The sequence below is a fragment of the Elephantulus edwardii genome, unplaced genomic scaffold (assembly GCF_000299155.1).
Source record: "Elephantulus edwardii isolate Elephantulus edwardi_28Jun2011 unplaced genomic scaffold, EleEdw1.0 scaffold00270, whole genome shotgun sequence".
NCBI lineage: Eukaryota > Metazoa > Chordata > Mammalia > Macroscelidea > Macroscelididae > Elephantulus > Elephantulus edwardii.
Genome location: NW_006400020.1, coordinates 2457534 through 2473813, shown reverse-complemented (window position 1 = coordinate 2473813; position 16280 = coordinate 2457534). Strand labels below are relative to the sequence as shown.

At 35.4% G+C, this 16280-nt stretch overlaps 1 protein-coding gene across 1 annotated transcript in view; it reads left to right on the top strand.

The window, feature by feature from the left end:
* Positions 1-16280, top strand: part of VPS13B (vacuolar protein sorting 13 homolog B (yeast)) — a 387771-nt gene that overhangs the window by 303405 nt on the left and 68086 nt on the right. The window contains exon 20 of the mRNA XM_006900014.1: positions 1667-1814. Coding sequence (XP_006900076.1) covers positions 1667-1814 — 148 coding nt within the window. The remainder of the gene's footprint in view (positions 1-1666; positions 1815-16280) is intronic.

Below are 16280 nucleotides of genomic sequence, written 5' to 3'. Positions count from 1 at the left end.
GAAGGGGTCGTGGTACTAGAGATATTGTAGCTGATGTTAGATGGATCTTGGCTGAAAGCAGGGAATACCAGAGGAATCTAATAGGAAACCTAAACCTCCTAATTATCTTTCAATACAGACAGCCATTTTGAAGATTAGTAAAAGTAGTCTACCTCACTGACATGGTCATCAAGAGAACAAGAAACAATTTTTGATAATAGTTGAATTTTAGAGATATTTGAGAGTATGTCTAAATTATTACCAATTGATATAAAAATAACAGGAAATAGCAAATACAGTTACTGGGCCCATCATTATTATTAGCAATATTTAATGTTTACATCAACTTGAAAAGATTAGTAACAGTAGTAATTATTTATTGTCAAATATAAAGTCCATAAATAAAGACAAATATATGAATAGCAAACGGTTGTCTGCATACATAGTTTTTTTTATGTATTTTTGTAGTGTATATGAAAATTATTGAAATAGGTTCTCTTAAGAATCTAATAGTGTATTTCACTGTATTTGTGTTACAAACCAATGTTTAGTTTTGAAGATCAGTAAACTGTTTACAAGAGTTTTCATTTTGACTATTTATTAAGCATGATATCTGTTTCTCTGTGTTGTGATATTTCCAGAAAATATTTACTCCTTTTTACTCACCATTTCAGCTTTATCTTCCTTTCATTCAGTATAACTAACTAATGCAAAAAATAATTTATCGATATTACAGGGTCATACATGTATATTAGCTTATTCGTTATTGAAATAACTTTAGTCTTATGAAATGATTGGAGTGTAAATTTGTATCTGCATAATAGTGATTGTATGACCTTGAAGGTAACATTACATTACACTGCAGCTGTTCCTCAAGTTATAATTTCCTTCTGTGTTTGTGGCTAAAACCCAACATTTTGATGTTTGTTTTCCTCCCAGTTCCACACTGATCTTTGATCCAGTAGCAAACTCAAAAATACTTTTTTTTTCCTTCCCCCAAATCTGATAAGACTGTCTTGGGCGTCATCAGCAGTGACATCAGATTCTATTTGGGTGGATAAAGATGAAACAGCCACTTTATTGTCCAGCTCAGTACTCATGCATTCAGTATGAGATGATACTATTTTCCAGCTTTCTCTTACTCTAGATATTTTTTTGTTGCTTTGGCAATTAAAAAATACCAGATGGTTTAGCTTGACCTGTAAATAACTTCAAAAAGTATATCCCTCTTGTGTTCTTTTAAAAATTTTTTTATATAGATAATTTTTTGTTTTCTGCAAATAATAATTTAAAATGTTAATTTTCTTTTGCTGTTTCTGGATTGTTTGTATCTAAGATTTACACAAAATAGTGGAAAACCCTCAAACAGGTGGATTGACATAGTGACTGCAGCAATGGGCTTGATTGTGCCAGTGATTTTAAGGTTGGCACAGGATTCAGATCTTGTTTATACAGTCACAATGAAACATGCGTGACTTTACAGCACCTTACAATGATGACAACAGTACTTGTAAATGTGCTTGATTTGTAATTTAAATTTTAAGTGTATATGAGAGAGAAGGTAATATATGATTGGTTGATGTAAAAATAATGAAGTCTCACCTTCAGTTTGTGCAAGATACAAAGTTACCTAGTGAACAAAAGTTACCATCCATCTTTTCCTTTTACTTCTTTCTGTTCTTTCTAGCAGCCTGTGGTCACTGTTCCTCTAGTTATGCCATTTAACAGACGGAAAGAGGATGAGCTATCCGTTGGAAGTGCTCCATTGGCAAAGCAGCATTCATATCAGGCCTCTGAATATGCTAGCAGCCCACTAAAGACAAAAACAGTAACAGGTATGTTTTCAGAACTGGAAAGCATTTGAAAATGTACCCTGTCTCTAAGTGAACACGTTAGTCTGCCACCATTTCATGGATGCTGACAGTGAGTATTAGACTAACAGATGAGAAAAAAGACTTTTGGTTCCTATAATAGTAGCTTAGTCTTGCTGTAGTGTCAAAGAATAATTCTCACAGAGTATAACCAAAGACAAATACGGCATAAAGATGCTGTTGTCATACTAGATGGGTAACTAGGATGGATGGATCAGGAGAGCAGAAATAGAAAGTACAATCAACACTGTAAAGGATCAGGAAGAGGGAGGATTAAATCTGGACAGAACTTTCAAAGGACAGTATGACTAATAAAATTAGCAAATAGGCAAAAGATGTATATTATTGTTTAAAAGGCCAAGGGGGTGAGAAGAAGGGGAGGCTTAAGGAGACGGGAAAGGAAGATAGTGATTATCTAAAACACAAGGTATATAAATGAGGGCATAAAACACAATTTTGAAAAAGAATTCCTGTGCTATATAAACGGTGGTAATGCCACCAAGGAGGCACTTAATTCCTTATAACGGTCAACGGAGTAAGATCAGAATGACAGATTTGCCCGGAGAGAAGCTCAGAATCAGTAAAGGGAAGGATAAAATGATCAATGAAAATGAGAATCACAGGGAGGAAGTGGGAAGAATGCCATTATGTTAGGACTATTGTAGTTAGTGTTATGGCTAAATGTATATGAGTGGTGGAGTGATAAACCCATTTGCTTTATAAACTTTCACTCAAAGCACAGTTTAAAATACACTCATCTTGAACCTTCTTAAACATGGAAAAAAGTTCAAGTGCTTTCAATTTTATGCCTAAATCGTAGTGTGATTAACTCCTATATTTTAAAATGTAATTACAATGGTAAGATAAAGGGACTCACGGTATAGTGGATAGCATGGTAACATGTCAGGCTGTTAACTAAAAAGTTTATGAATCTAATTCACAAACTGCTCAGAAGAAAGATTAACAGTGTACCCTCCTCCTTCTGACCACCTTCCCTGGTAAGAATTTATACAATAAGAAACAATGCCAGTGGTCTCTATAAATTGGAATTGATACAATGACACAGAGATTGGTTTTAGATGGTAAAGATAACAATGCTTTTGAGATCTTATTTCTGTGTTACAGTAGGAAAATGTAAATTTTATGCCCAAAATAATTTTTCATATTTTCAACCTGTGGTCCACTACTGCTGTTAGGTCCAGTCCCAGTAAGTCATGTGGTATTTTTGACACTTTAAGACCAAAGCCTGCTTTACTTGCTCTGGCCATGATTTGCTTTTTAATTAGTCCACAGTAATCAGGCCTATTCTTCTTCAAGTCTCAGTTAACCAGTGTTAAGTAGTTGGCTGCAGTGAAGAGCATGTGCTTGATGGTTGAGGAAGTGCTGACAGCTGAACCGTACTGTTTCAGTGATATAGGCACGCAGGACAGTCCAAGAGAGGATAAAGCGTGCTCCACATGAAGCTAATATACTATTGCAGAATTTTAAATCATCTTGTCGAGAATCTGTATACCTTTCAAAATAAGGCAACTTCTAAAATCCAATTGACATCTGTTCACCCTATGTTTTTGGAAATGTTACGAATTGTAATTTGGAACTCTTAAATGTATGTACTAGAAACAAACATTTAAAAAGTAGTGTTCTCCATAAATGTTATCTCTGAAAAATGCAAGCCATTTTTGTTTCACATGCTCTAATTTCATAATCCTAAAGCAACATAAATGCAGTGCTGAGATAATAGAGAAATACTGTGCTAAAATTATGTAACAGGGGATTTTTCTCACTCAGCATTTTCATGCATGTGTAATTCCACAACACTGATTATATTCAACATACTGTATAGCCATCATCCAGATTCATCTCCAGATTATCCCACAGGTAGAACAAAAAGTTAGTGTCCCTATTAAAGGCTTTTTAATTTAAACTCCTTAAACATGGTTAAGAGCTGGTGAACTGGGAAACCGACTCAGCTGACGAAGATGTGATAATTAATGGTAGACAATTTAGTAGATGATGCCACAATTTAAAAAATCTAGAACTTTAGCTTTGTTTTTGATTAAGTGGGACTGAATTTTTATATTGGCCATAAAGAACTAATTTTGGATAAAGTATATGAAAAATAAAACCAAAACCAATGATTTGAACAATAGCATCACAGGCTATGATCCCTAGTAGAAAGGAAACAAATGCTATAATTCCTAGCATTAGGCTCATATTCTGCTGGAAATACAGTCCAGCCACAGGGCAAGGAAGGGTGTCCGAGAGTGAGCTTAAAAGTCTTGTTCAGTTTTGGAGATAAAGTTCAAAGTTTAAAGAGGCAAAACTAATTTACAAAGTGTAGGACAATTCTTGAGAGGAGAAAGCCATGCAGAAAAACAGCTCCAGAAAGTGCAGTGGGGTGTTCATTCAATATTTACTCAATTGTAAAATTTGTATGTGTGGCCTGAAACTAAGTAAGATTGGACAAAGAGTAAGTAAAGAACTATCACCTGATTGATTCCCAGAGTTCAAACTAGGCTAGAGGCATTGAGTTTCCTTTTGTCCTGAGTACAGACTGTTTAAGGACCATTGTGGACATTCAGGGGAACACCCTCAAAGGTGCATGCTTTAGTCATGGGTCTGAACTATCCCATAATATAAAGGCTACTCTAGACATATCTTAACAAAGCTTGAATACAAATTTCTTAAAAACCCAAACCCAAAAGAGTAAGAGTCTTAACTGCTGACAAATACAGTTCAGTTTGGTTTTAAGTATTATATCAAAGTAGGTCAGATGGGTGTGAAATGGATCCTCGCTGAAAGCAGAGAATAGTAGAAGAATCTCTGTGCTTTATTGTCTATGCAAAGGCATTTGACTTTGTGAAGTACCAAAAACTATGGCTAACATTGAGAACAATGGGAATCCCAGAATATTTTAATTTGTATTCATGTGAAATCTATGCCTAGATCAAGAAGCTGTTGTCTCAACAAGGCAAGGAAAACTGCATGGTTTAAATCAGGAAGAGTGAGTGTCAGGGATATCCTTTCCTATACTTGTTCAAGGACTGTATCCTTCAATATGGATTACTTCTCAACATCAAGACTACCTCAAGTTTTTCTTTCATAACAGCCGAAAGATTTGAATGGACGACCTTTTAGCTAGTTTTCTTGTCTATCATAGTCAGAACTGACCCATATCTGACCCTCTAGCAGATTTTCAGAGGCAGTTAATGTCATAGGAGGAGATTAACCATCATTCTCCCTCAGATCAGCTGCTGGATTTGAACCACAAATCTTCAGGGTTGCTGCTTGCAGCTAGGCAACTAGAATTCTCTAGTAGTCAAGTAATTTACTACTGTACCTTTATACTAGCTAAATAAATAGATTTTTTTCCCCTACATACTACCAACAAACTACTTTTTAAAAAATTGTAATTCATAGTTTATTAATTTATTCATAAAGTTCTCATATGCAGAATCTACAAAGGGTCCTACAAATCAATAAGAAAAACAAGACAACTCAATGTAAAAATATATGAGAGACATTCTCTCAGAGAGTATTAAATTGATCAGTGAATTTATAGTGTTAACTATAACGGAATCAAAAAAGTAATCAAAAAAGTGCAGAATAAAGCACAATAAAATACAGCTACTAATTTTTATAATTAATAAAATAAATTGTATTATTTGAAAATGGTAGAAACAACTACAATTAAGACATTTTGGGTAAGAATGTAGATTGGTAGTATGTAGTTGTTGTTATGTGTTGTTGAGTTGCCTTAGACTCATAGCAACCCTGTGTGCAACAGCCCTAAACCCTGTTCTATCCTGTGACAATCTTATTGTCTCTGATACACCTACACCCATAATCTCATTCACTGAATCAGTCCATCTCATTGAGGATCTTACTGTCTTGCTCTGTCCTTCCACCCTTTCAAGCATGACGTCCCTCTCCAAGGAGATTCCGCTTTGCAACATGTCCAAACTATGTCAGACGGAGCTTCAGAATTCTTGCCTCCAAGGAGCAGTCTGGCTTCACGCTCTCCAGGGAACTTGTTCTCCCAGCAGTCAGTGGCATACTCAGTACTCTTCTCCAGCACCACAGCTCAAGGGCATCAATTCTCCTTCTATCATCCCTAGCTGTATCATTGTACAGCTTTCTTTTTTAAAATAGTAAATTCAGTGTAGTTGTGCCTGTGTATCTTTGAATCAGTATAATTTTCTGTAACAAAAAAATGCGGGTCACATACCAGTAGCAATTTCCACCAGCGGTACTATGCTTATTGTACTGTTTTAGAGATTGGAAATAATCAAGAAATGTATCATTTCTCAAGGCAAGTGTCATACATTTCAGATACAGGAAATGTATTCCTCCTAAGAAACAGACCATGACATTGCTGTTCCTTCTCATCATTTTAATATGTTATTCAGAGTTTTAAATTCCTTTAGGAAAAAAAAAGAGAGCTATTCTATCAAAAAGGAAAAAAAAAAAAGAAACTCCCTGGTTTTGAGTCTATTTCAATTCATAGTTACTTTCCATTGAGTTTCCATGAATATTAATCTTAACGGGTTGACTGTTCATCTTTCTCCCTTAGATTTTAGTGGATATGAGCCTCCAGAAACATACAGCCTTTTAATTAGGATTGCCACATATGGTCTACTGTGCTACCAGAGGTCCTTGTTTGTCTATGTTGTTGAATTAGAATCAACTCAGTGCTTACCCTCCAGTGGGTTTTTAGAGTTAGTAAATCACATGGGAGGAGATTGCCCATCATTCCCCTGTAGAATAGCTGATAGATTTGAAATGTGTGTCTTTGAGTTGGCAGCGCAACTCCTTACTGCTAGCCTAGAGTTCCTTAGACATTATAATTCAAAGGGTGACTTTAAGCGAATGTCTAGGCTTTGCTAAGGAATAGTTGATTCTAAACAGCATGACTCCTTACCATTAGGCTAGAGTTCTTTAGGGCTTATAAATCTGAAGGTGGTTTTAAGTAGGAGAATGTCCAATTTTTGCTGGTAGATTATGAATTTCTAATGTGTATGAACCCATACTCAAAACCTGTTCCTCCAGTAATTCTCAAATCTGTGGCTATCTAGTTGATTTTTCCTTCTCGTTAGTTTTTATCAGGTGTCCTAGGTTGTAAATATTAGCAGGGGCATATTGCCTCATCTTTTTTTGTTTGTTTTGTTTTGTTAGAGCAGCTGACATTTTTGTTAGCAGCTCAACACATTACCTATTAAGCAACCAAGCCACTCTTCTTTTTTATTGTTTGAATGCTGAGCAAGTATGTTTCTAATTACATTGTAAAATAAGTATTGATATTAAGAAATATATTGGATTTTTAATGGAATTATGCGTACTAGAAATTGCTTACTTTAATCATGGTGTTTAGCTTAAAATTCTTTTTCTTTGAGATTTATATGTTTATACTACTGTGTTGCACTGGATTATTTTAATTTTTCCCCCCCTGGATTTTTTAAGTTACCTAGATGAGAGAATGCTAACATACCATGATAAACCCAGACATATGTTGCCTGTAATATTTAAAAAGAAATACTCAGGAGTGAATTGAAGATTAAAGAAGTAAAAATGAATGGGATTCTTTAAGCAAAGTCTTAAGTGAGATTTTGATCACTGAATATGCTAATTGATTATTAGTTTCTTGAGCAATAAGTGATATGTGCAGGCAGTGAGTCTGAATATTTCTCAGGAATTAATCCTGTGATAAGATCTACATCATACATTACTGAAGAAACATGTGTCCTGGATATAATTACTGAGAGTTATATCCACTATATAGTTAAATTTTTCTTTTTATCATTTATCACAGCATGTGTTAAATACAGAGTTCTTTTTATTTAATAATTAAGCCAAATTCACACACTTCTGTTATAAACAAATAAATATTATGAAAGCATTGCAAATGTATATTGAGAAAAGAGTTAGGATGAAAAAGGCATGGAATGCACAAGAAAGAATGCATACTTTAGCATGGATTTTGTTTGTTTTAAACTTAAGTTTTATTAAATTGAGGAAAGCAATTTTGTTTTATACCATTTTTTACAATATAGATATGTTCAACAGAATTATATTCATTTTATAACTTTATCTGTTTCTAGAGGGTTTTATTCATTAATTGGAATTTTCATAATACCTGATTTGTTCTATAATGTAAATTATTTTGAAATCTCTGTGAAAACACCAAGATATTATAAGTACATTTAACGTTTTAATAATACAGAATTCTCTAGAAATAAGTGTGTTACTCTAGATTTTACATGAACTGGCAAGAATTCAGCAAAAACTGAACCAAATTGTTTTCTATGCAGTCTTTTTTTCCTTTCTCCTTTTTAGCAGTCAGAACAAGATTATAGTTTCCAGATGAAATTCTGAATGTCACATGGTGATGACATATATTTTCCTGGTTGGCGCAGCATGAGATGCAATTTTGCATGCCATGTCACGCTGACTTGCAGAATCCAAAAGCCATTATTTCCCAAGGGGCTTTCCAAAGTGATAATATCGAATGTAGTTTTTATTTTGATGAAAAGTTTCAGGCAGTATTGCCATTTCTATGGCAAGGTTGCTTAAAGCTTAAAATGTTACCTAAAATCCAAAAATTTAAAAAATAATATTGCTATGTAAAATTCACTTTCTCTAGCTTATGAAAATTCATTTTATCAAATCAAACTCACACATAAAGGTCTATATAAATATTGATCAAGAATTAGGACAATATGCTATTAAAAGAAGATTAGTGACAAAAACCCACCTTTTCCTGATCACCTCAGCAAGCTAACCTAATACAGCCTCCTCATTTTGTTCACTGATAAGTGTACCCCACAATACTACAAGGTGGTATTCTTGTAAAACTCAAAGCTTTGTGAACATTCTGTAAATGATAATTTAGAAGCCTTTCCTTCGAAAAAGACATCATGCTGGCAAAGACAGAAGAAGGTTAGCGAAAGAGAGGAAGACTCTCAATGAGATAGATTGCTACAGTGACCCTAGCAGTTGGCTTGAACATCTCTGAGATTCTGCGGATGGTACCAGGTACGTCGAATAGGCTGCAGATCTGTTTTTCATAGGGTTACTGTGAGTCATAGTTGACTCAACAGCACATAACAGCAGCAGCATACTTGATTTGAAGAATAGATTTACAATAATTTTTTTTTTACAATGATTAGTGCAAGCTCTGGTGGCCTAGTGGTAAGGAGTTGCACTGCCAAACCAAAGACAGAATGTTTGAAATCATCTGCTTCTCTACAGGAAAAAGACAATCAGTCTCTTCTCATACAACTATAGCTCAAAAAAACTTCGTGTAGGGTCAGCAATGAGTTGGTTTCTAGCTCGATGACCTATAACAACAGTTCCTTTAGGGTGATGGTTAATAATGGTCCAAATGTCCAAACAACTGCACTTCTCCATCATCTCTGACACCATTATTCTTCCTCCCCTTAGTCATCTCTTTTCCTCCTGTGTCTTTTGCTAGATCATCTCACAGAAAACAAACAACAGCAGACAGGTCAGGGAGATTGTGGAGGATGTACACCAATGTACTTGGTAATTTAACTTCAACAGTGGACCAGGAGCCTGTTGGAGGTCATTGGTTGCCAGGTATCGGTTGCTGGCTGTTAACTCTTGGCTATCCACACAGCTAGATCTAGTTAGAGTCATTGTCTCAGGGGAATAATCATTGAACTTTCCAGAATAATTCCTTTATATAGGCTCTCAGGGCTACAAACCATGTGTCCAGGAGAACTAAAGATAGTGCTATGGGATAGACTTTATAGTAAAGTAGGGCTTGAATTCTACCCTATACTATTACCCTAATTAAAGAAATTTATCCAGTAATCAGGTCTTATGGAAGTGCCGGTGACCTAACGGACCTAATGGAGTTTTCTTGCCAACTTCTAGTCATACAGTTCGAGTCCACTAGCTGCTCTGTGGGAGAAAGAAGATCAGTCTCCTCCCATAGAGTGTACAGCCTCTGAAAATGCACTGGAGAGTCAGCTGAGTCAGATCTGAATCGACGGCATATCACAACCTAACAGGGAGGTTGTAGGCACAGACATGGAGTTAGAGTCACAGATGGAAGGCTGTGGATAAAAGGTTCATATTACTTGCATCATCGTACCACAAAGTTCTAGAAAGATTAATATTTTTTCCTTACCATTTAAAACAACAGTGTGTTAATCCAAGATCTGTCTTATCTTCCTTCATTCTCACTGTCTTTCTTTCCTCTCTTCTTTTTCTTTTCCTACTTTCTTTTTTAACAGACAGCAGCATCTCTACTTCTTTCCTGTGGTTTTTCCAATGAAATTTAGGCACCATTTGTTTTCTGAAAATTATGGATGAGAAAATTAAAACCTAAGTAGGTAAAGTTATTTCAGAATCTCATTTTTGAGAAGATAAAAATTATGTCAAGACTCAGTCAATTCTTTGGTTAAATTTTTATTTAAATCTATCCTATTGGTATTGGTATGTCACTGCTTAAGTAAGGGTCGATGGTGTCTGAGTCAGCACAGAATTGTCATGTCCTAACATACCGCAGAAACACTGATAGTATGATGTTTTACATCTTGCTGACAGAAACACTGGCATTTTGATTCCATCAGCTCCTTAGGAGGAAGATAAAGCAGTCTCCTATGATAAAGATTGTTGTTGCTGTGTACTGTAGGGTTGGAACTAATCCATAGCTGACCCCCAGTGGGTGTTCAGAGGCAGGTAATTGCGCGGGAAGAGATTGCCTATCCTTCAGTAGAGCGACTTGGGGCCTAGAAATGTGCCTCTTCGGGATTGCAGTGCAGTTTCTTGCCACTAGGCCACCTGAATAAAGTTGTTATTGTTGATTGTCATCAAGTCAAGATCAAAGCTTTGGAAATCAAATGGAACATCACTTAGAGTCAGAATTGACATGAAGATAGTGCGGAGTCCCCACCCAACCCTTCCATTTTATTGTAAACTCTGAATGTAATAGATGCAATAGAAATCGTTTTAGAGTTATTTTTTTAAATGTTGAAATTATGCATTATTTTCCCTACCCTTTCTCTTTTCTTTTTTTATTGTATATTATATATTTTCTAGTTCGTAAAAAAATTTAACAAAATGTACCATCCATTAGAGAGCTAACACCTTAAGTCGATGAACAGTTTATTCCTTATCTTAGTGTTTCGTTTTGTCTTTGAGAACAAGATAGTGAAATGTGATATTGTGTAGCACTCTTGCATCTAGGTCTAATCTTTTCAATCTCTGTCCAGAAAACCTCATGAAGGTTTAGTATTAGCTATCTTGGTATTAGCACAGTACTGAGAAAAGTCAATACACATATAATTGATGATTAGAAGTGTTGTGTTTAAAGGAAAAAAATTACTTTAGAAAATTTTTTGTTACTTCCTATTAGAGGTCAACGTCCCTTAATAAATTTGAAACCCCACTTATAATTTGGTATTGTGTCCCATAAAGTCATAACCAACTTACAGCTGACCCTCCTGTGGGTTTTCAGACATTTAATGCATAGGAGAAGATTGCCATCTTTTTTTCTTGCAGAGCAGCTAGTAGATTGAGAACAGATACTTTTGAGTTGGCAGCATAATTCCTTCCCACTAAATACTTAAGTCATAGTACCTTCTTTTCAAGACTTTATTACATGTCAGAAGATAAAGTCATAAAACAAAATGAACTTAATTCCTTTTGAGGAGTACTTAAAGTGCATACCGACTTACTGTAGCTTAACAAATAGCTTCTTAATCTTATGAAATAACCTCAATATTGTTAGAGTCTTGAACTTCAAGACCAGAAACCATTTGGTACCAATTGTTAATATTTGAAACTATTTGGCATATCCATATAATACTTAGAATTGCTATTTAACCATTGACATCATTACCCAAACCCTCAAAATAAGAGCAGAGTTTCTTTACATACTAACTTTAAATAATTATTTCCAGGTTCAAACTGAACCCTCAGAAGGAAGAGAATGTTCTGATAGGAATCATTGATTGAAATGCAATGTCAGGAACATTGTCATGAAATTCTGCAGCCTGAAGTTTCTGGTTTTATGCTTTTTCAGCCATTTTTAACAAACTTAAGATACATTAATAAATCTGTATATAAATGTAATTTTTATTGATACAGTAAGAATAGTAGGTGGCAGAACCTAGAGTATGTCTTCAAAGCCCAGACTTTAACCAGTACCATTTATTTCTATTCCATAACCACTGTACTCTATTATTGCTAATGGAGAGACAAGCATTCAAATGTTTAGTATTATACCATGAAGAATTAAATATGTTTTTCAGAATTAAGTCAGCGTTCTGTGGGTTTATAGAGGAAGGACCAAATTTGATTTTGGGAAATCAGTGACCATTTCTCAGAGAAATGGTATTTCAGTTAGAATTGAAACAATACATTGACTTTGATACAAAAGGAGAGCAGTTGTGTTGTAGATCTGGTGACACTGACACACTTAAAAGAAATGGTAGTCTTGACATTAAATATGATAATGTATTATTACCTTATTTTTATGGATTAGGAAACTGATGCTTATAGAGTTTCAATTGCTTTCTCTAAATCATGTGACTTTGTAAATGGTGTAGCTGAAACTCTGACCAAACTGACTCCTAGTTAGTACTTCTCCCAGGACACTGAAATGAAGGAATTCTGTTGTACCAACTTGGATGGTACATTCCCAAGTAGTGCCTTTAGTATTATTTTAAGCAATAAATTCGGATCTCAGAATTGCTTCTTCTGTTGTTGTAAAAGGAATAAAGGTAACAGGGCAATGGCTGAATCTGACTTTAGCAAACGCCACAAAAGGGAACTGTCCCCATCAACAACGTCCACAGACTAAAACTGACCCTTAAAATGTGGTCCCCCATGCACCTGCACCTACTTTTGTTAATTATTGGGTTTGAAATTAATTGCTAGTGACCATTCACACTTCACAGAATCTTTTTTTACTCACAATTGTGAGGTTCATAAGGGAAACAGTTTTGAGATTTGGGAGAGGAAGCAGAGTATTACACAGTGAAAGTCCAGATGCAGTAAATAGCATTCCCAAGCCATGGAGGATACAATCTGTCAGTTAGTTCAGACAACTTTTCAGTCAACAACAAGATCTCTCTGATGCTGGAACTTTAGCCTTAGAGGATATGTGCTGCTTTTTATACTTCTTCTCTGGTGTTGAGGTTTCCATCTCATGGGCTCTATCCTCAGCTCTGTCTGACTCTGTCAGGCAGCACTTTACCTTGGTGTTACCGCTGAGCTGATGAGGTTGAAAAACATCTTTTTTTTTTTTTAGATTTTATTTTAAGAATTTTAATGAATATTTACAGAGACTTTGGATTTCCATTCATTCAATGCTGCACTTTTCTCTCTGCTCAGCACCATCCAGTTAGCTTCTCTCTTTGAAAAGTAAAAGTAAAATTCTTGCTTTGGTATACAGTTCCGCACACGCCTCCCACCGCCCCCAAGTACACTCCACTATGCAGCCTTAATTGTGGACTCTTGTGATAACCAACCATAATACCATATCATACATCGCTTTTAAATTATTCTCTCCCTCATCTGTTTCAATGCAGTATACACAATTACAGTGAACCTTGCAGTTGAGGAAGCTTGAGACCACGCCTCTAGGGAAGTGGCTGAAGGTGATGGGTAGAGCTTCAGAGATGCATTTTAATGTGCACATCCCCACCTGGCTATGTGGTCATGTCTAAGGCAATGGATAATAAAGTAATTTTTATAAATTCTAACACCACATTGTTGAAAATAAAACATGTAGTGGACATTTTTGAAATCACTATCATAAATGTAAGTTTCTTTTGGAACAAATCCTGTGCTTCCTAAACTGTTTGTGCGATCATAATTCTTAGAGGAAAAATGATGGATTTATTATATATTTGGCGTGACAGCAAACCGTTTTACAGTGATTGAGTAACAGAAGAGGCAATATAACATGGGGGTTTTAAAACATAGACCATAGAGCTGGACTGCTCACTTACTATATCTGTTTTACACATTAACAGCTGAGGGACCTAGGATAAGTTTCTTAACCTTTCTGTGCTCAGTTTTTCTGAAACTGGTTATAGTAATAATTTGAATAATAAAACTTTCTTTATGGTATCTTTATAATGTGTAAATGGGGAAATAGTTATAAAGCACTTACTCAACTATGCCATACACACAGTAGATGTTATGAGGGTATTGACTAAGTAATATACAAGGTAAGATTAAAAGCGTTTTATAAAGTTTATCTTTCTACCGTACAAAATAATTATATGCAATAATATCTTTTGATTTTTCTGTTAAAGGTGTTACCTTTTAGAAAAATATTATATATTGAATATGTAATGTTATATCATTGTTTTATTGATTGCCTTTGAGTCAAGCATGACTCATAGTGACCCTATGAACAAAAGGCCTAAAGCCCCTGTACAACTATTGAGTTTATAAAATTTTGTAGAGTTTCTGGAGCCATGTTGTTCAGGAAATGAATACCACTTCTCCTTCCAAGCTATATCATTAGATCATGTTCAATATGATACAATGAATATAGATTAAGAATAATGCTATTTTAATGTTCTAATGTTAATATTATGTTATTTCGTTAAAAAATACAACAGATTCTGTTTTCAATAGGTATTTGGACAATGTTTTAAAGCAAAGATGTATCTTCTAGGCTTCTATTTTTTTTTTTTTTAGATCATTATATTAGTAAATGCAAGAGCCACAGTAAATATGGGACTGTTTTTGTTAGTGGTGTCTGAGAATGTTGTTTCATAGTTGTGCATTGGTGCAAACCTGCTTGAAAACATGAGATAACCGAAACTCATAGTTGTTCATTCTAGTCCGTCTCATAACAGCCATCTCTATCAGGTTTGTAAGACTTTAAAGCTTAAAGGCAGAAGACTGCCTATTTTTCTCAGCTGATGGATTTAGACTGCCGATCTTTTGGTCTAGAACCCAACATGAAATAGATTTGTTTTCAAATTACAATTAAGAGTTGTCATTGTTGTTTTATGTATCATCAAGTGTAACCAGCTCATGGCTCACCCTCTAGTGGTTTTTCAAAAGAAGTCTGTTGCTATTTTTATAATTAGCCCTACTAAGATTAGTAGCTTGATTCTTGAATGATTTGTTCAGCATATGGATTTAAAAGGTATGGAGAAAAGTTACAGCCTTGACACATACCTTTTTAAAAAATTTTAAAACATGCAGTGTTCCTTTGTTCTGTTTGAACAGCAGCTCCTTGTTCCAAGTTTCATATATGCACAATTAATTGGTCTGGAGTTGTCATTGTCTTCAGTTTTAACTGTAGTTTGTTATGATCCGTGGGGTCAAATGCCTTTGCATAGTCCTTAATACACAAATAGACATTCTTCTGGTATTCAGGCAGAGTCCATTTGACATCAGTAATGATATCTCTGGTGCCATGGCATCTTCTAAACTCAGCCTGAATTTCTAGTAGTTCTCTTTTAGTACACTGGTTTAGCTGTTTTTGGATGATCTTGAGCTATATTTTTCTTGCATGTGATATAATGATATTATTTGTTAATTTCTACTTTCTTTTTGTATAATCTTTTTTAAGAATGGCAATGAATATGGGTCTCTTCCAGTCAGTTGTCAGGTATATGTCTTCTAAATTTCCTAGCAAAGACTTGTAAAGGATTTCCAGGACTACATCAGTTACTTTAAACATGTCAGTTGCTCTCCATTGATACCTGGGGCCTTATTTTTTTTTTCCAATCCATCAGGGTTGTATTTTGTTTCCATACCTTTTCACTCTGTATGCAGAACAGATCATCTAAGATGCTGGGCTGTACGAGGAGGAATGTGGCATCAGGATTGGTGGAAGAATCATAAGCAACCTGCATTATGAACACAACCCTGCTTGCTGAAACTGAGGAGGAAGTGCTTGCTACAGAAGGTCAAGGACTGTAGTCTTCAATATGGATTGAAGCTCAACATCAAGAAAACAAAGATTCCCTCCCGTAGGCCAATTGGCAGCATCAGTGTGGATGGTGAAGAGATTGAGTTAGTTAACAGTTTTTGTTTACTTGGTTCCACAGTCAACACTCTTGGTAACAGCAGCCAGGAAATCAGGAGATGAATTGTATTGGGAAAGTCAGCTGTGAGGGACCTCTCAAGAGTACTGAAGTGCAACAACATCAGGCTGGAGACTAAGGTGCGCCTGATGCAGGCTATAGTCTTTGCGGTTATGTGCTATGCTTCAGAGAGTTGGACAGTGAATAGGGATGATAGAAAAAGGATTGATGCCTTTGAGTTGTGGTGCTGGAGAAGAGTGTTGAATATACCATGGACTGCTAGGAGAACAAACAGGTTCGTTCTGGAGAGGGTGAAGCCAGAGTGTTCTTCCCTGGAGTCAAGGATTCTGAAGTTTCATCTGACATATTTTGGGCATGTTGCAAGGAGTGACTGGTCCTTGGA